A 23,632-nucleotide genomic window follows, 5' to 3' on the forward strand; every position below is an offset into this window, starting at 1 on the left:
TTGCTTAAAATATAATTCTTTGGCAACCTTAATTCCTTAGCTACATCTTTTCCTTAGCTACTGCTTTTCCTTGGACATTTTTCATTTATTTTATAAATAAAATACATGTAAATTTATTTTTTAAAAATACAAATGTCCAAGGAGTAGTAGTTAGTGAAAAGATAGCAAGGAATTAATGTGACTCGGGAATTATTTCCTTGAAACATAATTCTTTGGCAGCATTAATTCCTTAGCCACATTAATTCCTTAGCTACATCTTTTCCTTAGCTACTGCTTTTCCTTGGACATTTTTCATTTATTTTATAAATAAAATACATGTAAATTTATTTTTTAAAAATACAAATGTCCAAGGAAAAGCAGTAGCTAAGGAATTAATGTGACTCGGGAATTATTTCCTTGAAACATAATTCTTTGGCAGCATTAATTCCTTAGCCACATTAATTCCTTAGCTACATCTTTTCCTTAGCTACTGCTTTTCCTTGGACATTTTCATTTATTTTATAAATAAAATACATGTAAATTTATTTTTAAAAATAAAAATGTCCAAGGAAAAGCAGTAATAAGAATAATAATAATGACTCGATATTTCCTTGAAACATAATTCTTTAGCAGCATTAATTCCTTATACAGTAATTCCTTAATACATCTTTTCCTTAGCTACTGTTTTCCTTGGACATTTTCATTTATTTTATAAATAAAATACATGTAAATTTATTTTTAAAAATACAAATGTCCAAGGAAAAGCAGTAGTTATGAAAAGATGTAGTATAATTAATGTGACTCGGGAATTATTTCCTTGAAACATAATTTTTTTGGCAGTATCAATTATATAAAATAATATTAATTCCCTTAGTTGGTTATCTTTTTTCTTAGCTACTGCTTTTCCTTGGACATTTTTATTTATTTTATAAATAAAATACATGTAAATTTATTTTTAAAAATACAAATGTCCAAGGAAAAGCAGTAGCTAAGGAAAAGATGTAGCTAAGGAATTAATGTGACCCGGGAATTATTCCCTTGAAACATAATTCTTGGCAAGCAGTATTACTCTCTCTTTAGTTACATTTGTTTAGTTGCTTATCTTAGCTACTGCTTTTCTGGACATTTTTCATTTATTTTATAAATAAAATACATGTAAATTTATTTTTTAAAATACAAATGTCCAAGGAAAAGCAGTAGTTATGAAAAGATGTAGCTAATGAATTAATGTGACTCGAATTATTTCCTTTTGAAAACATAATTTACAGTATTAATTCCTAAGTTACATATTTTGTTGAAAGATCTTTTTCTTATTATTGCTTTTCCTTGGACATTTTTCTTTTATTTTATAAATAAAATACATGTAAATTTATTTTTTAAAAATACAAATGTCCAAGGAAAAGCAGTCGCTAAGGAATTATGGTTGCCAAAGAATTATGTTACAAGGAAATAATGTTGCTTTGTAATATATTCTCATAAATTATAATTCTTAGTTGATTTGGTTTTAGCTACTGCTTTTCCATGATATTTTATTTAAGAAAAAAAAAAATAAAACATGTATTTTATCGATAAAATGAATAAAAATGTCCGAGGAAAGCAGTAGCTATGAAAGATGTAGCTAAGGAATTAAGGTTACTGAAGTATTATGTTTTAAGGAAAAAATGTTGCTTAAAATATAATTCTTTGGCAACCATAATTCCTTAGCTACATCTTTTCCTTAGCTACTGCTTTTCCTTGGACATTTTCATTTATTTTATCGATAAAATAGATGTAAATTTTTTTCAAATATCCATGGAAAGTAGTTATGAAAAGATGTAGTTATCTATAGAGTTGCCAAAGAATTATGTTACAAGGAAATAATGTTGCTTAAAATACAATTCTTTGGCAACCTCAATCCTTTAGCTACATCTTTTCCTTAACTACTGCTTTTCCTTGGACATTTTTATTTATTTTATGAATAACATACATGTAAATTCATTTTTTAAAAATACAAATGTCCAAGAAAAAGCAGTAGCTTTTCTAATAAACATTTCTGGAAATGATTTCCAGAAATTTACTAGAAAATTCCAAGAAAAGTTTTCCACTAAAATAGTTGATAAAAATGAGAAACAATTTCCTGAAATTTTCTAGAAAATATCTAATAATTATTTCTGGAAATGATTTCTGGAAATTTTCTAGAAAATATCTAATAAACATTTCTGGAAATGATTTCTGGAAATTTTCTAAAAAATATCTAATAAACATTTCTGGAAATGATTTCCAGAAATTTACTAGAAAATTCCAAGAAAAGTTTTTCATTAAAATAGTTGATAAAAATAAGAAACAATTTCCGGAAATTTTCTAGAAAATATCTCATAAACATTTCTTGAAATGATTTCCGGAAATTTTCTAGAAATTTTCTAATAAACATTTCTGGAAATGATTTCCGGAAATTTTCTAAAAAATTTCTAATAAATATATCTAGAAAGGCTTCTTACAAATCTAGTAATGATTTCCAGAAAATTTCCGGAAATTTTCTAGTTCATATTACTGGAAACCATTTCCGGAAAATTTCTGGAAAATTACGAGAAACTGGTTAGCTGGGTATGTTTTAATTTTTACTTGATTAAATCTGGATCCAGATTGAATTAAGATGTCCCTTTTCAGGATTAGTTAAGGTTATCCTGATGTTATCTTGATCAGGTAATTGTTATTTAAAAAATAATTTATTTATTAATTTTCACTTGATCAAGTCTGGATCCAGATTGAATCAAGATATCTCTATTAAGGATAAGTTAAGGTTATTCTGATGCTATCTGGATCAGGCAAATTGTATTAAAAAAAAAAAATTATGTGATAATTTGTACTTGATCAAATCCGGATCCAGATTGGATCAAGATGTCCTTGTTAAAGATAAGTTAAGGGATTCACGGTCATTTTCCCGAATCCATTTACCCGAATTACCATTTTCCCGGCGGACAATTTCCCGAATACCGAATTCCCGAATCCATTTTCCCGAATTCCATATTCCCGATCGTTTTTCCCGAATGACTTTTTTCCCGAATAAAATATTATAAACTTTCTGAACATTCTTTTTTTTTTTTTTTATAAACAAATTCATTATAAACTTTTTTAAACATTCTTTTTTTTTATTTCATAAACAAATCAATAATTTTATTTTTTTATTAAACATTTTAAATTTTGGTTAATTCAATCATGGAAAATTCTGAGTTAATTCTTTTGGGTGAAACTAAATTAATTTCCAATGGCTTCATTTATTTACGATCTCGCAAACCTACAACAGCAAAAACTTACTGGGATTGTCGAAAATTACGTGGAAAAGAGTGTTCTGCACGAGCTATAACTATTTTTGATCCAGTACAAATGAAAACGATTTTTTTAAAAGAGCCGGAGCATGACCACCCTGGAAATCATGAAGAATGCTATGCTGAAATAAAAACTTATAAGTTAAAAAGAAAAGCTGAAGAACACCCAGAGCAACCACCAGCACAAATTTTACGTACTGAACTAGCAGGTTTATCTGAAGGTGTTTTAAGTCAATTACCGGAAAGAGAAAGTTTAAAGAAATGTATGCGAAGAGCTCGACGTCGGTATTTACCACCTAACCCCACGACGCTAACTGAATTAACAGACCTTCCAGATAAATATCAGAAAACACTTTCTGGAGAGACTTTTTTAATTTATGATTCCCTCCACGATGATATTGACGAGGACGAAGCTGAAGACGAGCATGAAGATGATGATAAAAAAAATAGAGTTCTTGTATTTTCAACACGGCGGAATCTAGAGATATTGGCCAAAAGTGATTGTTGGTTTTTAGATGGCACATTCAAAGTAATTTTTGCGAACAATTGCATACAATGTTAATCTTTAAATTAATAATAAATAAACATAAAAAATTATATAAAAATCAAGTTTATTTCGGGAAGTATACCCTTCGGGAAAATAGAATTCGGGAAAATGGATTCGGGAATTCGGTATTCGGGAAATTGTCCGCCGGGAAAGTGGTAATTCGGGTAAATGGATTCGGGAAAACGGTCGGCAAGGTTATCCTGATCTAGAACGAATCAGTTTGTGATGGAGATACCTGAATAGGGAAAGCCTTATCATATCCTTATCCAGATTAGATAAGGATGTGGTAAGGATACCTGAACACGAATAACCTTACGAATTCCTGATCCGATCCGGATCAGGGTTCAGGCTATCCTGAACACATTTCTACTCGGGTTCCTCTGCTTGTTTTGACTTTTTTCCACCTTTTTCCGAAAACGACCCATGGTTGGAGAAATGGCGGACAAATTTCTCGAACCTTTCTCCACCTAGAATTTATTCAGACTTTTCTCCATCTTTTCTCAACCATTTCGCCACCCTTTCTCCACTATTTTTCTTACCTTTTTTTACCCTTTCTCCACTACAGGATGAAGCGTAAGTCGCGAACAGTAGCTATAGTACGAGATTGTACGTGAAATTTTAAATAGTGAATTTTTTAAAATTTTGGGTCTACGACGCTTTGTGCCTGAGTTATTAACGTTTTAAGTTGACCAATCAGAATCGAGCGTCGAAAATTATTATCATTATGGCGTCTGAATCCACGTGTGTGTTTACGCGCCATGGATTAAATTGTTTTTGTTTTTTTAATTAATTCAAAATTCGAACGCAAGATGTAGCTAAATCATTAATTTACTGGATGAATGTGCAGCTGCAAACTCACACACACAGCACTCACACTAATCATAACAAAATAGACATTTTTAATTTAAAATCACATTTATATTTTTGATCACATTATGGGATTTATTTATTGATCACATTTCAATTTAAAAACACTTTAATATTTTTTTGATCACATTATGTGATTATTCTATCAATGCGATCAATAAATAAATCACATCATAATCTTTAACAACCTTAATATCAAACCAGTTAAATAGTATGTTAAAAAAACCCGACATTCATGAATACAACGTCAATTGTCTTATTGAATCTAATGCAAATATTGACACTAAATAACTGAAATTTAATAAACTAAATTCATTATTTATGAATTAATAGTAACATGCTAATAAAATAAAAAAAACAATTATAAATATCATAATGATATCACAACACGTATCATACCATCCTTCAACTTCGATCATAAAATAACGACATGTTGGTTTTACCATCAGGCCTTTTCCAACATCAAAAATCATGCAGAGGCAATTCTCTCTCCATCAGAGTCCTGTGGATAATTGTTTAGAATTTGTCAGAGACTACTGTCTCTGATCAGGAGGCTCTCATCAGCCTCTGAACTACCTCTAATTTGGCCACTTTAGTGACATTTTTTAGAGGCTGCAGAGTTTTCAGAGGCTGTTTTTAGAGACGAAATTTCATCACGAGCGCACTTGCATGCAAGCCAGCTGGGCCAAGACTTAGAACTTTAGCTGAAGTACTGTACAATTCACGTCTTTTGTTTAAAAAAAGTCACTGTATAAGATTGAAATTTACAAATAAATAAGAATGAAGTTTTATTACATGTGTCAGCTAACGAAATTTGTCAAGAACTATATGTTTATGTTCGTTTTTTGATGTTTTCTCTGTACTTGTGTCGAATCATGTGACTGAAGCCTTGGAAGTGGAAAAAGTAATCCTCTCTACTTGAGAAAAATTAGCACAAGCGAGGTGGACCGTGAATCATGGTTTATAATATACAGAGTAGACATCAGCAGGCATATATATATTTCTTTTTAATAATATAAATGACTATATGCATATAAAACTTCAAAGCTTTACTCATATCCGCTGTTGTACAGATAAGATATTGCTCGTATTCGACAAACTGTTGGCTGTTTAAAAATTCAAAATTAATTTGTAAACCGTTTTATTTCAATTTGATGTATTTATTTTTCTACTAGAAATACAAAATAAAAAAAATAAACCTTGAACAATTAAATTAATAGTGTTACGTGACAGGTTTAATTTTGGTTTTTATAATAAAATAAACAAGTCAGTAAACAATATTTTTGAGTCCTCTATTTAGTTATTCTCAACCGGATAACAGGATTAAAGGTGAATATGCGTAGTTTATTATTAAAGATGTTATACGTGAATACCAAAAAGGTTTTTAAGGCGTTTTCAATTTGGATGGTCGACCTTGTAGATGGAAAATGTCTTGATGATAATCACTTGATTATAAAAACGGGGTAAATGTTAATTAATTTAACAACACAAATCAAAGTAAACTGTTTATTTATTGTAAAAATTACATGATTTAAAAATATGCCGAAAGAAAGGTAGATGTTACCTTCATAATTATTTATTCACGAGAGCAATTGTTTCCGAAAATACGTAGGTTTTTATAGAACTCGTAACAAGAATATTTTATGATAGGAATACCTTTTGACCAATAATTATAAGCGGTTCTCATGACAATCAATTAATTATTGCTGACTTTATTCAGCTTCGGTTCAACGGCCTTAAAATATTGTATGTTTCAGCAAAACGGAAAGAAAAGAATTTATTAATTTACAATTTGACAAAATGCTGATAAGAATTAATTCAAATTTAAAATATCGAATTACATTGCGAAAATCGTAATTGCAAAAGCGAGTACGTCACAATAGTAATCGATAAATATCATAGTCCATTAATTAAAAATAAATAATGACTAATGAGTTTGAGTAATTAGTATAGATAACATTCAAAGCAATCAATAATTCAATAAAAAATTTGCCGAAAAATATTACGTTGACCAGTTTTTAGTTAACCTTGAAAAAAAGTTACAAGCCTCAAGTACAAAGCCTCAGTCATGATACTCGAGTGTATGACCAATATCACTGCAATTGAGTGATTCATTTTCGGCATGTTTTTTTTATCAATACTGCTATAATTTCTATTTGTCCGTATATCATTTACTTGCATGTGATAAAACTTTTATCTTTTATTTCAATTGTAATGAGTCGTATTCATATTTTATTATGTCTAAATAATATAATGAGTGATTTTGTGTTCAGGCATATTAACTGGCTATTTTAGTTTTGTGTTTATAAACATGCATGTTCATGTGTATGTGATCAGAATAAAAAATAAAAAAATATTGTGGTTTTAATATTTATAGTATATACATGGATTCGACATTCTTCGATTTACAACTTATTATTCGAGAACTCCACATCAGTCTTTTTTGTTTTGGGAAAATTTGTATATTCTTTATTTTTTAATTTGATATATAATATTCAAGAGCTGAACACTATTGAAATTGCCTGATAATTTTAATTAAAATATCTCTGATTTTCAAAAGCTCGTAAATGTTATAAAATAAAATCAGATAAAATTTAACAACCTTAAACATTAAATGTATTACTCAAATAAAAATTTGTTTAGGACTGGCCCAAGGAGTGATCAAGATTGAATCCAGAAAACGTCAGTCTATCACAGGAAATTGCATTGGCTGATATCTGGCAAGCTTTCGCCAATGATTAGCTGACATGATTCCCGCACAGATCCGGCATTAATGGGCCGATAATGCACCAAGCGCAGGGCGTTACACTAATTGAACATCGGTTGCCGTGTGTGTCTTGCAGTGTAAATTGGAGAAACGGCTCAATTTTTTTCAAGAACTTTTGTTCTAAAATTCAAAACCATTCATGAATGAAGAAAAAATATTTTTTTTTGTGTTATATTATTCTACCATCAAGACCTTTTTAGTATATATAATAATTTAATATGTGATTTGAGAAATTTTTTCGTCTTCTCAAGAATGATTTTATTTTTTTTAATACCAACTTAGTTTTGACTTAAATTCGTCTTTTAAATATAAAAACATACCAGAAAACAAATTTTGCGACTTGGAACTCTTTTTTTCACGTTGTATGTTGTTTCACGTTTACTAAACGATGTGGAATCACAAGATTCGATAATTTAAAAGTTGCAACGGTGATGGCTCTCCGTTTTACTCGAAGCGAATCAGGGTATGGGAGGTGGAACCATAGTGTGTAGAGTAGGCATATCAGCACATATTCTCCTCCAATAATATGAGTTGAGCCCGTACATATAGTGAACGTCAACGATAATTCTTCTTTACGTATCTGCTTCACAACACAGAAAATATTATTCGTATTCAACGATTTTTTAGTAGTTTTCAAACGCGGAATTCATGTGAAATTCACTTCGTGTGAATACTTACATTTGATTGTCAGAATGTACTGGAAAAGAATAATTTTTTTTTAATAAATACTTTTGTAAAAAAAAAAAAAAAAGTTTCCATGCAGCTAAATGTTTTTGGATTAAGAAATTTTTTTTTTTTCTGTTTTACAATCGAAAATAATTTCTTTTTAGCAAAATTTTAGATCAATTAGAAAAAATTTTTTCTTTTAATTAAATAATTAAGTTTTCTTAGTGTCTTACTTTTTATTTTGAGCCATTTGTTTATTTATTTTTTAATTTTTTTGCTAACTCAATTTCTCATATTTCCTTTTAATCTAATATTTTCGAACATTTGAATTATCACATACCGACATTCTTACAATACATTTTGTTTTAAAATTACGAATTTTTCACCTGCAACTGCTAATGGTTTTCAATATAATTTCAGCCAGCATACTTGTTTGTCATATTTGTATGAACATTCATGATATTACAAGAAACGTATCATGAAATTTGTATAGATAATTCTAATATTCACATAATGAGTATAATATAAATGTAGATATTTGAATGAAAATATTTAATAAATAATGAATGAATCATTCATTTATTTAATAATTCTATTATATTCTATAATCATGTCATAGAAACGTTTTTTAATGAATTTTTCTTTCAAAATTATCATAATTAATCAAAAAATTATGCTTCGTTTTAATGTTATAATTATTGTAACATTAGAATTGAATTATATAATTTTGTGATAAATAATTGTTATTTTTTTCCTTGAATATATTTGCTACGTTCAGTGCTTTTTATTCTTTTTTTATCAAATGACGTTAATACTTAAACTATTTGTCGAATGTCTATAACTATATTTATTGCTGTCCAAAAATTTCATATCTTTTGCAGAGTATTTAGTAAAATTCATACGAAAAATTTAATAATTTGTTTACTATAGTAAAATGTCCAGATTCTTTATTTCTGATGATGTCATATTGCCTTGAGATCCCCTCTGCTGTACTCCGACGTCGACAACTGCACAACCAATAGTAAGTTACACAGTGCCAGTTGCAATCGTAGTTCTTACAGTGACAGAAAAGCTCAATTATTTCGATTTGCAAACATATAGTTGAATAGATTATAACTGTCTACAAGCAATATTTTTTTGGTTCAATTACAGCAATTACTGAATGCTGTTCTATCGTAAATCTAATTTCTCTTAACGAAATAATTTATTCGTTATACTTTCAAAGAAGATATAATGGATCAGTGGGTGATTAATAAATTAACCGAGTGGGATCTGAAAAAATGGGAAACTGCATTCAAAGGTTCGTTGCAAAACTGGTCATTTTATGTGCTGCTTGCCACAAGTTTGTTTACAATATATCCACTTTAAAAAGAAAATAAAATACAACATTCATGATAATGAATTAGAATGGAATAAATAAAATAAAAAAACCAAACAAAACCAGTTCTAATATCGACTAAGAACCCTAGCTATAGAAAATTGTCATATTTTGAATTCTATGTTTAATCTTTTGTCTGAACATTTTTCCTACCAAGATAAGTTTTTTTAATCAACAAATTTAAGTTTTGATTTATTGCACGACATTTCCGAGCTACATTTCGTTTGAAAAAAAATGAAATACATTTTTTTTATATAAAAAATAATTCTTGACAGGCCCTTGTTTGTTATTATATTGTTAGATAAATAATATTCAAATAATTTCAGGCTCATTAGAATTTTTTTTATTTTAATTTTATCATTATAAATTATGAACAAAAAATTTAAGATAAATCTATATTGTCGTACGTGTGTCGGTTTTGTGTGAGAATCGCGATTTCTCACATGCAGTCGTGTACATATGATTTTGACAATATAACCCTTTTCCAAATATACTATGAAAATTGAGTTTTTTACTGAAAAAAAAAAATTCCTGACATTTAATAATAAAGTGCTTGGCAAAAACATTTTTAAAAAGGAAGAAATGTTGTTAACGAAATCGTTTCCCGTTGAAAATTGAAAATTTTCAAAACTCTGGCGAATGCGGGTTTTTAAATTACGGAACCATATTTATCATTATCATTATAGTCCGTAAGCTGATGGAAAAAAATCGCCACAAAACGGCCACGTACGAATACCTGTTAAATGATAGTTTTTTATACCCAGAATACGTTATACCTATTGTCAAGCAGTTTTTTTGTCGTCCGTTCACAGGTAAGACAGGTAAAATATCGATAATTAAAACAACTCATAATTGCTTGGCGATTGTTTAATACTTTTAATTTTATATTATATTATAAGTTAATTTTAAACCCTCAAGCAAATTAATTGTCATACGGCCGAGATATCAATTTTTGAAAATTGAAAAAAACACGAATTATTATTATTATCCTCAACGTGGCTCATATAATAATAATAATTCGTGTTTTTAAGAATTTTCAAAATTATATCTCGGCACGTATATTGATTTGAGATTTAAATAACAATAATAAAATTGAAATAAAACAATCGCCAAGCAATATAATAATTAATTATCGATATTTCCATGTCTACGTGAATGAACGACTTCTTTAACAATGCTGTAAGTCGTATTCTGGAAACATAAACATCATTGACCAGGCTCGGCGTACTTGGCAATATTGATTTTCCATCAGCTTACAAATCTGTTATAATATACATAATCAGAGCCGGGAAGTTCGTCTGTTATTGCAGTTTGCCGTAAGCACCATGGCAACATGGTGAAATATAGTTAAAAAAAAAGACGATCTGAACCTCCCCAGGTAGGAATCAACGATTGGGACAAGCTTGTGTCAAGCTTGGTAAAAGCCTTGAATGATAACCATGTATTTGCTTGTGTCAAGCTTCGAATCCAAGCTTGGCACAAGCTTGTGTGTCGGGCTTGACACAAGCTTTGAATCCAAGCTTGACGCAATTTTACAAAAAAAATTATAAACGATATAAATAATCGATTATTAATACTTTATTAATTTTGATATTATTATTTTTTACGCGATACAATTTGAGCTAACAATAATAATTCGAACGAAAATAAACGGCGAAACAGGGGATCGATCCTAGGTCTCTCATGTGGAATTCCGACGCTCTATCAATTCAACCACCAGGGAATTCATAAAGAAGTCATTGAAAATTTTTGATATGAATGAATTTATTCGAGACTTGATATACACAATTCTTGTAAAAGCCTGGCACGATAGTCGAAATTTAATATTTGCTATTTAAAATTTCTATTTACAATTTATAGATCTAATTAATATAATTTTTTTTTTTTATTGAATATATGTACAAGTCAAGCCCCGTGTCAGGCTTGGTAAAACGAACTTGACACAAGGCTCGTGTGAGGCCAGGGAAAACAAAAAACACAGGCTTGACACAGTCTTGAATCACAAGCTTGTGTCAAACTTAAAATCCAATCTTGACACAAGCTTTGTTAAAGACTGATTTTCAAGGCTTTGTGGGAACCTAGGGTCAGACCATCGTAACAGGCTCGACAAAAACTTGGGACACAACCAAGCCTGTTACAATCGTTACGGCTGGGCGATTCCTACCTGGGTCGTAGATGGAAAAAATGGCCTTATTCCCTGAACATACGCCCTTTTTTTTCTTCTTTAAGCTTCAAAATTAGATGAAAAGCCCGAAAATTTATAAATTTGCACTTACGCCTTTTTTCTTTAAAAAAAAAAAATTCCCAAAAATGGCACTTACGCCCTTCTTCCATTAATGTGACGATATAAATAATAAAATTTATAATAATAACCCGAGCTAAAAAATCTCAGTCTTCCGAGGTCTTCCAAGTCCTAAAACGCGCTTTATTGAACTTAAACTGTCTTCCAAGTCTTAAAACGCGCTTTATTAGTCTTCCGAAGTCTTTCACATAAAATTACAATTTTTTTTGATAATTTTCAAAGCTGCCGTAGTCTTCCAAATCAAGCGTTAACGCTTGATTTGGAAGACTTCGGAAGCCTCCAGGTTTTCTAAAAATTTTTCATATCACAGCGGGATTTATTTTCGGGTCCACCCTCAAATTAAATTAAAATAAAATAAATTTTGAAGATAAATGACTTCGAAAGCTTGCGGTCTTGAAATTAAAGACTTGTAAATTTATTTTAACAAAAATTAAGGAACTTAGAAAAATTTCAAACTACCCGATATAAAGTTATCAAGTTTCTAATTAATTTATATCTATAAAAACGACTATATCTCGCTAATTCGTATTAACATATTGCTCTTATCACCTAATTCATTTTATTACATAATTTTTTAAAATTGATATATTTTTTTTAAGAAAAAAAAATCAAGTTCTTCTAATTTTAATAGATCTAAATTAAATTTTACTTTAAATATTTATTCAGATATTTATAATATAAAATTGATTCAAATAACAAAAATTAGAAGTCAAAAGTTTATAAGGTAAATAATCTCCATAAATATCAATTGAACAAATGGCTGAGTAGTCAGCCTATCCGACTTTCACACCAGAGACCTATGATCGTTCCTTCGTAGGTTTTTATTTTTTGCTTTTTTTACGGCTCAAAATAAAAAAAAAATAAAAAAATGGAAGACTTCGGAAGCCTACGGTCTTGAAATGGAAGACTTCCTCTGAAAGACCTCAGGCTTACGAAGTCTTTAAATGGAAGACTTCGTAAGCCTGAGGTCTTAAATTGGAAGTCTTCCGAAGTCTTCCTAGTTGGACAAATAAAGACTGTTTTAAGACTTCGACATTTTTAAGACTGAGATTTTTTAGCTCGGGAATATTCGAAATATAAATTCTAATAATTATTATTAACTAATAATATATGTATTTGAATATTATTGTCAGTATTATTATTATTATTATATTATTATTATTATTATTGTTCAGCGTGACATGCAACTACTCCGAAAGAAGTTTTACTTCCCCCGCGCGTACTCGCAACACGCTAATTTTTTTAAACTATATTTCACCATGATGCAGTGGTGCTTACGGCAAACTGAAATAACAGATGAACTTCCCGGCTCTGTACATAATATATATTTTTTTAAAATATTTATCTGAATATAAATACTGTACACAATAATAACAATGATAACATTTGAACCTAACCTCAATATAACATGTATATATTTTTAACTATATACATATATATATTTGTTGTTTCTTTTCTAGTTGTAATTTAATTTCTAAAAAATTAAAAAAAGTTAACAGTTATCTTATTTTTCTACTTAGATCAAAAACTTTTACTATTTTTATTTTTTTAAATTTTAATCTTACTAATTAAATGAAAGATCGATAAAAAGAAATACCGACTTACCGATCGAAATATATTTTTTGATTAGCGCATGCGTACAAACTTTTTATTTAGAAGAAATTGTTGTAAATAATAAATCGGTAATTGTTTGGATATCCGATAACTTTTGAATTAATAAACGCAAAAAAATTATGTTGCATTCAAAAATTCTTCATAAAAATTTCCACAGCCAAGGATATGATAGAAATTCCAAGTCCAACTTTTTAAAGACCCTTCATTCATTACAAAGTTCGCGATGACACCTATTATTATAAACAATCATCTTACAATTAAAAATTAATATTTTCAAATATAGCCTTGGCTGTAGAGATTTTGATGAGGAAAATTTTAAGACCAAATAGAACTAGTGAGATAATTTTTAAAAAAGTTATGAAGTGTCTAAAAAAACACAAATTCTGATATTCTGTTAATTAACAAATTTCTAGCAACAATAAAAAAAAAAAAAAATCGTAATTTTGTAGAGTTTTAAAAAAAAACCATCCTGGTAAAAAATTGCATCCATGATTTGTTCTTAGTTTTCTTAATATTTCGAGTTTGAAATTTTTCCATTATCTATTTTTATCAACAATTAGTAAACTAATAATCAAAATTTTTTCTTCCATATCCTTGGTTGTAGATCTTTTCAATACCTTTAATTTAAGCCTATTTTAAACTCTCTATCTTAAATAGTTTAGAAGATATGAACATTATTTATTTTTTGCGAGTGATTTTAATACGTATTGCTTCGCCTCCGTAAAAAAGAAATAATTTTTTTTTCGTATTTAATTATTTATTCTGTTGCTGACTCAATCAATTTTATGATTAATTTTTTTTTTTTTTTTCCTAAACTCAATGACTGAGACGGGGTTCGAACCGCGAACTTATGGGGCGGGAGGCGAGCGCGTTATCCGAGTGACCGCGAGATTGGATATAGAAATCAAAAATTAATTCTGATACATCAAGAACTTTGGAATTGACGGAAATATTAATTTTTTTCTTCGAATACTAACTTGTTTATTTAATTAATTGATTTATTATTGTATTTAATTATTATTTAATATCAAAATGTTATAATTTTAGTTTTAAGTAGAAGACACATTTATCCATAATCCAAGAAGTATACTTCTAAAAACAGGAACAGTTTGTCTTGATTCAAGACACTTTTGTTCATAACTCAAGAAGTTCTAAAAACACAAACGATTTGTCTTGAATCAAGACGTTTTTTTCATGATTTAAGAAATTTTTTATGATTCGGATTAAGAAGTCTTTGTCTTAATCCAAATCAATTTTTTCTTAATACAAATATATTTTTTTGCAAGAAGGAAACTTCTATTATTCAGAACTTTTTGTCTGAAAAATAGAAAAAATTTTCTGCAGTGTATTTAAAACTTCGTTAAGAGAAATTTCTTTATGAGACCACTGATAAGGAAATTAAATCTCTACGAGATCACTGCGAGATCTTTCAGGGATTATTCAAATTTTGTTTATGGGACGAATAAAGTATGCACCACAATATTTCTCGATCATAGTTTAGATTGGTAAAATGAAAGCTACAATTATATTAGATTATTATTTCGACTGTAATCAATCCATTTTTATTTTCAGATGAAGAGGTCTCAGAAGAATCTTTCAAGTGCTTGACTCAAAGTATGATTGAAAAACTTATACCAAAAACTGGTCCTCAAGCAGTATTTTTGAAACGTTGGAATTCTGAGTTTAGAAAATCAAATAATTCTGAACTAAGTAACACTTTTTATATATATATATATATACATATAAATTTTCGGTCACAATTCAAAAATACTAATTGGATCTTTTATAGGCGGTGCTGAATCAAGTTCAAGCCAAAAAGAGATTGATGTAAAAACGAAATCTCAAGTTGTGACAATTGAAACATGTGATCCTATTATTAACCTTGAAGATACTCTTAAAAGGTCTGTACTTGGTATAGCTGTTTTGAATCATTTTCGACAACACCAGTCATTGTCTATGAAAACACGATCCCTGTTGGCTGATGCCATTTTGCATGTTGAAATGCGAACGGATACTTCGATGTTGTAAGTTTTTTTTTTTCTTTAAATTAAACTAGCATCATTGTTTATCGACAAAATTGAAGAAAAACAAACCGCGTACATACATTGATAGTTAAGATTTGATTGTAAATTTTTGAACAATGATTTCCAGGGTTCGAACTCAACGCTTTGAAGACTTACGAGACATGATTATCAAAATGTTTCCACGTGAAGATCAAAAAGATTGGTATTCGCCATCTTTTTCGAATAAAAGAGAAAACAAACATGTGCCTTGTTCAGGTTTGTTGAATCAAAGATATAACTTTTTCCGTCGTTTATTATGCGATTCTGGTTCTGTATACAGTGCTAGGGGGAAAAAACGAACTCATGCTGAAACAATGTAATTTTTTCTGGAGAAATAGCCCACGGAGAGAAATCCGCAGCAAATAATGCTGTAGAGTATCGAACAAATTTTACTGTAGTCTACTGGAAATTGAGAAGTTGCGTGGGGAGGCCACCAGGATCGACTAGAATTTCCTACTACACTACAGTAATTTTAATCAAAACAAAACAAAAAAACAACACAAAAAATTAAATAAAACCTTATTGTTTAAACATCAAAATAAAAATGTAACGTGTTTATTAATTTTTAAAAAATAAACCATTTTATAATTTCCATGTGTTTCACCGCATTTTTATTTAGATTCATAAATAAAATAAAAACAATAAACTTTTTTAGAAGAGGTTAGGAACACACTTGATTTCCAATAAATATTCGTGTCATCTGGCGGGAAAACTTGCTGTACACTACAGTAATTTCTGGCATAAAGTATACCATTAACTCAAGACTTCCAAAAATTCCGGTAGACTACAGTAAAAAAATTTAGATGAAATATGATAATAATCATTATAATAAGTGGGAATTAGTCGCTTTAATGACGTCGGCTATGATTTTTACGATACCACTACAGTAATATATGCTGTGGATTTCTCTCCGTGCATGATAAATTATACACCGTAAAAAATCTTGAGGATAATGATAAAATAAATGCAAAATAAGAAACAATACGAGAAACATTGTCAAAACTCTAATAATTAATAAACAGTGTATTTCTATTATAATAATATAAAAAATTAAATAATCCACACAAAAAAAATTATAATGTTAATAAATGGAATGTAATGTCCTGCGGTAAGCGCACCAATTTTTTTTTATTTTTATTTTTAAATCTTTCAATCTTATTATATATTCAGGGTATATTTCGATACCCCGAGCTCCATCTTACGTAATACAAAAGTAATATATTTTGGGGAACCAAAGAATTGGCCCCCTCAATGATTTTCTTGAGCCGGCACTAATGCCAAGCGGCAATACCGCCAATTTTATTAATTGATTTAACAGATAAATTAGCACAGTGAGTGATATCAACAGAATCGTAAAAATACAAGGATTCTCTTGATACCACTCATGTTATAAAATTTTAATTAGAAATATTTTTAATCAATAAATAAAGATCACGCTTTTGAGCTGACCAATAGAAAAAAAAGTAGACTAAGGAAAATAGGAATTGGACCAGGAGAAAACCGAACGTCTCCGAAAGATCCCCACTTTTCTAAGGGCTGATTGAGTCCCAAACTTAATCGATCTAGATTTTTCACTTCACTTGGTCCGCAGTCTCTGCACCATAACTAGCTCTTCCAGCTCTAATTAAGTTGTACTTAATCGCCGAAGCTTTATTCTTCTAATAAAGACTTTGAAAATTTAATTATTTTTGATTTAAAACTTAGAATATTTTTATTTTTGAGTTTAAAGATTTAGAATATTTTTAACTTTCTGAATAAAGACTTAGAAATATTTTATTTTTCTAAATTAAAACTTAGAAAATATTAATATTTTTGAATTAAGGTGAAACACAAGTTGTTCTGTTTTACTGGTAAAGTCTGTATGCTTTTACATGCAAAAAAAATACTATTATTATTATTTTAATTTTTTCCTATATAAAACACATAGGCTTCACCGGTAAAACAGAACAACTTGTGTTTCACCGTAAAACTTAGAAAATTTTACAATATCTAAGTTTTGACTTAGAGAAATTTAATTATTTTTGGATTAAAACTTAGAATATTTTTATTTTTGAGTTTAAAGACTTAGAATATTTTATTTTTTCTGAATTAAAACTTAGAATATTTTTAATTTTCTGAATAAAGATTTCTGAGTTTAAAGATTTAGAATATTTTTAACTTTCTGAATAAAGACTCAGAAATATTTTATTTTTCTAAATTAAAACTTAGAAAATATAAATATTTTTGAATTAAAACTTAGAAAATTTTACAATATCTAAATTTTGACTTAGAGAAATTTAATTATTTTTATATTCAAATCAGTTGCAAGTTTAATTATTTGATATTTTGATATTTCTCAATCGAATTTAAATTTATTAATTATTTTAAATAACTTATATAGCCTTCGGCTATATAATAAATTTTATTAAATTGGTTTTAAATATATTTTAATTCAGTAACATCAGTAATTAATTAAAGATTTGTCTCAATTCATTTCGAGAATACAAATATATTAAATAAATAACCAGGTAACGAATTTATAAACCAACGATTACCATTTTTATAAAGTTAGATTCTGTGTTACGCGAGTGTTTTGTTTTAAGTTAAATACCGTTGTTCATCACCAATCAACCACACATCTACAAATATTTATCGTAATTAAAGCGAAGCCAAGGTCAAGGTCCACGTCGTTCATAGCCAGTAATTTCAATTCAACCGTCATTGTAAGTACAATTATTAATTTTATATTAAGTGTTTATTTTTGTTTTATATCAGTGTAATTTTGAGTAGAGTCTCGGCGATAATCAAGTGTAGTACTTACGTGAATGTAGAGTCAGTGTTTCATTTATTTCTTAACAACTAGATTGCTTCTCAATCTAGTTGATAATTCACCGGGTCGCGTAATATTTAATCAACGGATCGCTTCTTCAATATTTCAAATAACTGACTCCGTAATTCACTTGATTTTTCTCTCTCTGTATTATCGACGCGTGGGACCTTTGTTATAATTATGTTTTGAGTGTTTAATATTTTATAATTTTTACAATAAATTAAGAGTGTTTTTTGTATGTAATTTTTAATTCAAATCATGGTGTTTTTTTATAAATAAAATTAATGCTTTTTCCGAATATTAAATTTCGTGTGTCGTCTCCATTATTTTATTATTGAATTATATCTGTGTTTGTGTAATATTTTTCGTGTCCATTTCAGGAAAATAAGTAATCCTTTTCACCTTTTTTACGTGGGTGAAGCCTATAGTGTTGAATTCATACACTTTTTTCAGAAAATGATCATATCTTGCAAAGTAATAAAGTTAGAAAGATCGTATTAGGATCATATTATTCTTCTATGAAAATACTACAACTGAGAAGCTACTGAAAGTAATTTCGTTTGTTAGCTGATTTATTATTAACAAAAAAATGATCGCCATATGGGTGGCTCTCAGGAATTCATCATCAAATTTTATGAGCTGAATAAAACTTTGTTATGTTAATTTGTTCAAAAGTTATCCAAAATATAAGCAATTACCGATTTTTATTTTAAACATTTTTTCTATAAAAAAAAAGTTAAAGTTAAAATGACAAAAGATAACAAACATAATAACAAACCACATGGTACAAATATCACCTGATACAAACCAAAAAAATGTCACCAAAATCGAATATCTTGCTTATCAAAAAGTAAGATGGGAATTTATGAGAAAGAAAAAAATATTTCAATGCAAAAGATGCCAAAGACTCGGCCATGCAAGCAGCAACTGTAACCTGGAATTCAGATGTGTTAAATGTGCATAATCACATGAACCAGGTAAATCCGGAATAGAAAAAGACACAAAAACTAAAGACAAACTTAAATGCGCCAACTGTGGATTACAAGGACATCCAGCATCATATTATGGATGCCCAGTTATCAAAGCCAACTTACAAGCACAAAAAGATACAACAAATAAAACAAATAATAATAAACAACAACCAAGATTATTTGATGGTCAAAAAGCACTAAGAACCAACACATCTTATGCTAATACCACGAATAACAACACACATCAACAACCTCAACAGATAAACAACCCAAACAACATACAAAACACCAACAATCATGATTGGATTGAAAACTTAAAAAATGATTTATCAGCCTCTATAATACAATGAATATCAAATAATATAACAAAAATATTCAGTAACCAGCTGAATGAAATTTACAAAAAAATAAAAAACATGATTGATATAAAAGATGATCTAAATAATTACTACATCATAGCTGGTGACTTTAATGCCAGACACAAAAATTTTGGTGACAGACAAAATAATTCAAGAAGCAGATACCTAGCATCTTAGATAAAAAATACAGCCCCATTATATAGAGCCAAGATCTACACAGCATCTGAACCAACATTCACACCAGCACTAACATACCTTGACATGTGCATTGCTGACTCAAGGCTAAACATATCTACAGATCCAGCTAAACCTGGAAAATTAAAACCATAGCTTATGACAATGATCATAATGCATTATCATTTACAATAAATTTAACAGCTTCAGAAACCATAAATTTCCAAAAACCACAAGCAGCTAAATATAAATAGGCTAAATTCACGAAACAACTAGAAAAAAATTATAACATTAATTTACCTAGTGACAGAAGGCTCTCAATAAAAGAGATTGATGAACACCTGGTAAAAATTGAAACAGCAATCAACAACACTATTGAAACTACAGTACGAAAAATAAAATCAAAAGCTGACATACACAAATACTTCAACTCAAAAATTAAAAAATTACAAAAAAAAAAAAAACCAAACTAATAACAAAATATAATAAACTATTAAAAACAGATCCAACAAAAAAGAAACTATAAACAAAACAAGTCAAAAACAAATAACACAAACTAGAGAAGCAATAAGAGTGGAACTAGAAAAAACAAACCTGGCTTACTGGGATGCACAAGTTACACAAATCGATCATAGAAATCACAATAAATTTTTCCCAATAATCAACAGATTATTCAGGAAAAAACAAGCAATAGAACTCCAAGACCAACACATTGACACAAACAACAGCAATGTACTAGACAGGTGCAACTGTGATTTACCAAACACACCAATAGAAAATAACAAATACATATTCACAGATCCAATTGACAAACTAAATGTCATAGGAGCATTCTATGAAACAATAAATTCACCAAGAAGACTAAATGCAACAGCTAAAAACACAAACATAATTAACAATACAGCAGAAAATTTAATAAAACAATAAAATGAAGACAGAAAAAACAATATCACAATAACCACATTTGACAACAAAAATCTAGCGCACAATCCAACACAATATCTTACAAAAAACAACAATGAATTAAAAATGTGTTCAACTAACGATGTCATTAAAAAACTACCAAATAAAACATCCAGTGGGCTAGACAACATCCCACCTATAATCCTAAAACATTTACCATATCCAATAATAAAAAAAAATGCGTGTTGCGAGTAGGCGCGGGTGAAGTGAAACTTCTTCCGGAGTAGTTGCATGTACTCTCTATATAATTCTCTCTCCTCTTTATCCGCTTGTGACATAGCGCGTGACCGGGCATGAGATGGAGTGTGTAACGCTCAGCGTAACTCTAGTGGGGCCTCGAATTTTGTCGCTACCCTCCGTAAAGAAGTTTCACTTCCAAAACTTTACAATACTATTCAACAACGGACTCAATCATAAATATTTTCCAAAAGATTGAAAAACAGCAAAAATATTGCCCATTCCAAAAAAAAGGAAAGAATCCCAACGACCCAGCAAGCACCAGACCCATCAGTCTAACATATGCCATAAGCAAGGTGTATGAATGTGTCATAAATAAACAAATTGTTACATTTTGTAACAACAACTAAGTAATTCCTGATAATCAATTTGGATTCAGGCATAAGCACTCAACTACTCATGCAATCAACGTCATGATGAACCATATTAACATACATTAACAAGACAATCAGCTGGTAGAAGCTGCCTTCATAGATCTTGAAAAAGCTTTTGACTCGACATGGATCAACGGACTAATATACAAATTAATCGAAAAAAAGTTCCCACAAAACTTAATGTTTACAATAGCTGATATGATCATTGGCAATTCATTCGTTACCTGGGACGAATCCAACATTAGCTTCAAAACATTCAACATAATAGAAGGCTTACAACAAGGCACAGTTAATTCGCCAATACTTTTCAACATACTAACAGGAGGCATATTAAACTCATTCAACCTAAATGATAACAACAACACATACTCATTAGCTTTCGCTGATGACTTAGTGATATATGTAGCTAGAAACAAACTACCAATTATCAGAGATACACTAGAACACCTAGTAAACAAAGCAAACCAATATTATCTGGATTGGAACCTAAAAATGAACCCAACAAAATGTGAGACAATATTAATACACAAACTAGCACAAAAATTATCAAAACTAAACAGAACTAATTATCAAAAATTCTCAATTGAAATCAATGACAGAATAAAAAATATATATACTCCAATACCTCAGAAAAAAACAGTAAAATATCTTGATTTTCACCTAGACCACTTGGCAAGAGGTGACAAACATGTTGACGAAGCCCTCAAAAAGGCTCAAGCAGCATTCAGAACCAATAGTAAATTATTTTACAATAAAAAACTATACTCAAGATCAAAAGTGCTATACGCTGTTAATAAGGCCAATAATAACATATGCTGCACCAATACGGTAGAACATCAGTGCCAATGAGATGGAAGCAATAAGAATGTTTGAAAGAGAATATCTAAGATCCTGTTTATCAATATACAGACCAGCACATACTGGATTCAAGCACTATACCAGCAACAAAATGATATACGCAAATGCAAATATAACAAGAAAAGATAACTTCGACATCAAACTAACAAGAGACTAGTACAGCAAAATTCAAGAGCTAAACAACAAACTATTTCGGTCAATGTTGGTACCATCAGTAGCAATGCTAAACAAAATGAATATATCAACATATATCACACCACAAGCGTATGTCAAATTGGATCATTTGGGACTTATCCAAGACCACAATAATATACCAATAATATACCTCTGGGCTAGAAACAAAGGTGATAAAAAAATTCCGATGGGAATAGACGATTTTCTTAAATTCAAATACAAATTTAAGTTCTCAACAGAAATACCTTCTGTCGATCAAGAAAACCATCGTCTAAACCAAAAAAAATACTGGTGGCTCAATCAAAACGCCCAACATATAAAAGAACTTGAAACAAGACTGAATATCATGAGAGAAATAAGATATAATAACATAAATTAAAAACCAAAGTCCCAAGATACACAACAACAAAAAAAATTTCATCCATTTTTTTTTTAATATATAGTAGTATTAGACCATCTGGTATTACTTGATTTGCTGGTTTTGCCAAAGGCCTTTTCCAACAAAGACAACAATAATAAAGCATCAGTTCAACACTTCAAAAATACAACTACCAGAATAACCGAATCAGTACACACAAGCTGATACATCAAGACTGGATTCGAGTTGCCTGCTTCCACCAGGCCATGTCTTCAACAAACTCCTCCCTTGTATATATTGTATAGACGCTTTTCAAGTTTTTTCTACGTCTTAACTTAACACCAAATGAAATGTATTTTACTTTTATTACAAATAAATTTTAAAAAAAAAAAAAAAAATTCATTTGGGATATCAAAAAATCCTTGTTCGGGGGTTCGGATCTAGCTAGGTGCCTGTATTTTATTTAGACTCTCTCTCTCTCTCTCTCTCTTGTGAGTATAGTACAGTCATAGATTTCTGAGCTCCATTTAATTTGTAATTTTACTGCCACGAACTGCCTACGGGCGTTTTTGATTTCAGGATCATTGCATGCAACTTTTTGCAAGGCTTCTTATGCAATAATTGCTTCTTGCATTCGCTGTCTTGCTTATAGCTCAAATTGGATAATAAAAATTCTTTTCGTGTGTCATTTGGATTGAGGTTAACTTGGTAAAGCATAATAATAATAATAACTCGCTCACACACACCACTGCACATCACTCATATTTTCTACACCAGGTAGCAGCACTGCACAATACACCCATACCCTAACGGTACGACCCAACCCGTTTTGTCAGTTGGAATCGGGTTATTTTAGGGTTAAGTTTT

General features: G+C 29.4%; 1 protein-coding gene across 2 annotated transcripts; it reads left to right on the plus strand.

The window, feature by feature from the left end:
* Positions 1-9,172: 9,172 nt before the first annotated feature.
* Positions 9,173-17,127, plus strand: LOC122849129. 2 transcript variants are annotated; one of them, XM_044147726.1, is made up of 5 exons: positions 9,173-9,431; positions 14,998-15,135; positions 15,215-15,449; positions 15,577-15,704; positions 15,769-15,890. In XM_044147726.1, exons 1-5 carry the CDS (start codon positions 9,365-9,367, stop codon positions 15,852-15,854), a joined length of 654 nt encoding a protein of 217 aa, XP_044003661.1. In that variant the 5' UTR covers positions 9,173-9,364; the 3' UTR covers positions 15,855-15,890. The 2 variants fall into 2 exon arrangements, with proteins under 2 accessions (XP_044003661.1, XP_044003660.1); XM_044147725.1 differs by having other exon boundaries at positions 15,577-17,127.
* The last annotated feature ends 6,505 nt before the right edge of the window (positions 17,128-23,632 follow it).

Source organism: Aphidius gifuensis, linkage group LG2 (genome assembly GCF_014905175.1).
Source record: "Aphidius gifuensis isolate YNYX2018 linkage group LG2, ASM1490517v1, whole genome shotgun sequence".
Classification (NCBI taxonomy): Eukaryota; Metazoa; Arthropoda; class Insecta; order Hymenoptera; family Braconidae; genus Aphidius; species Aphidius gifuensis.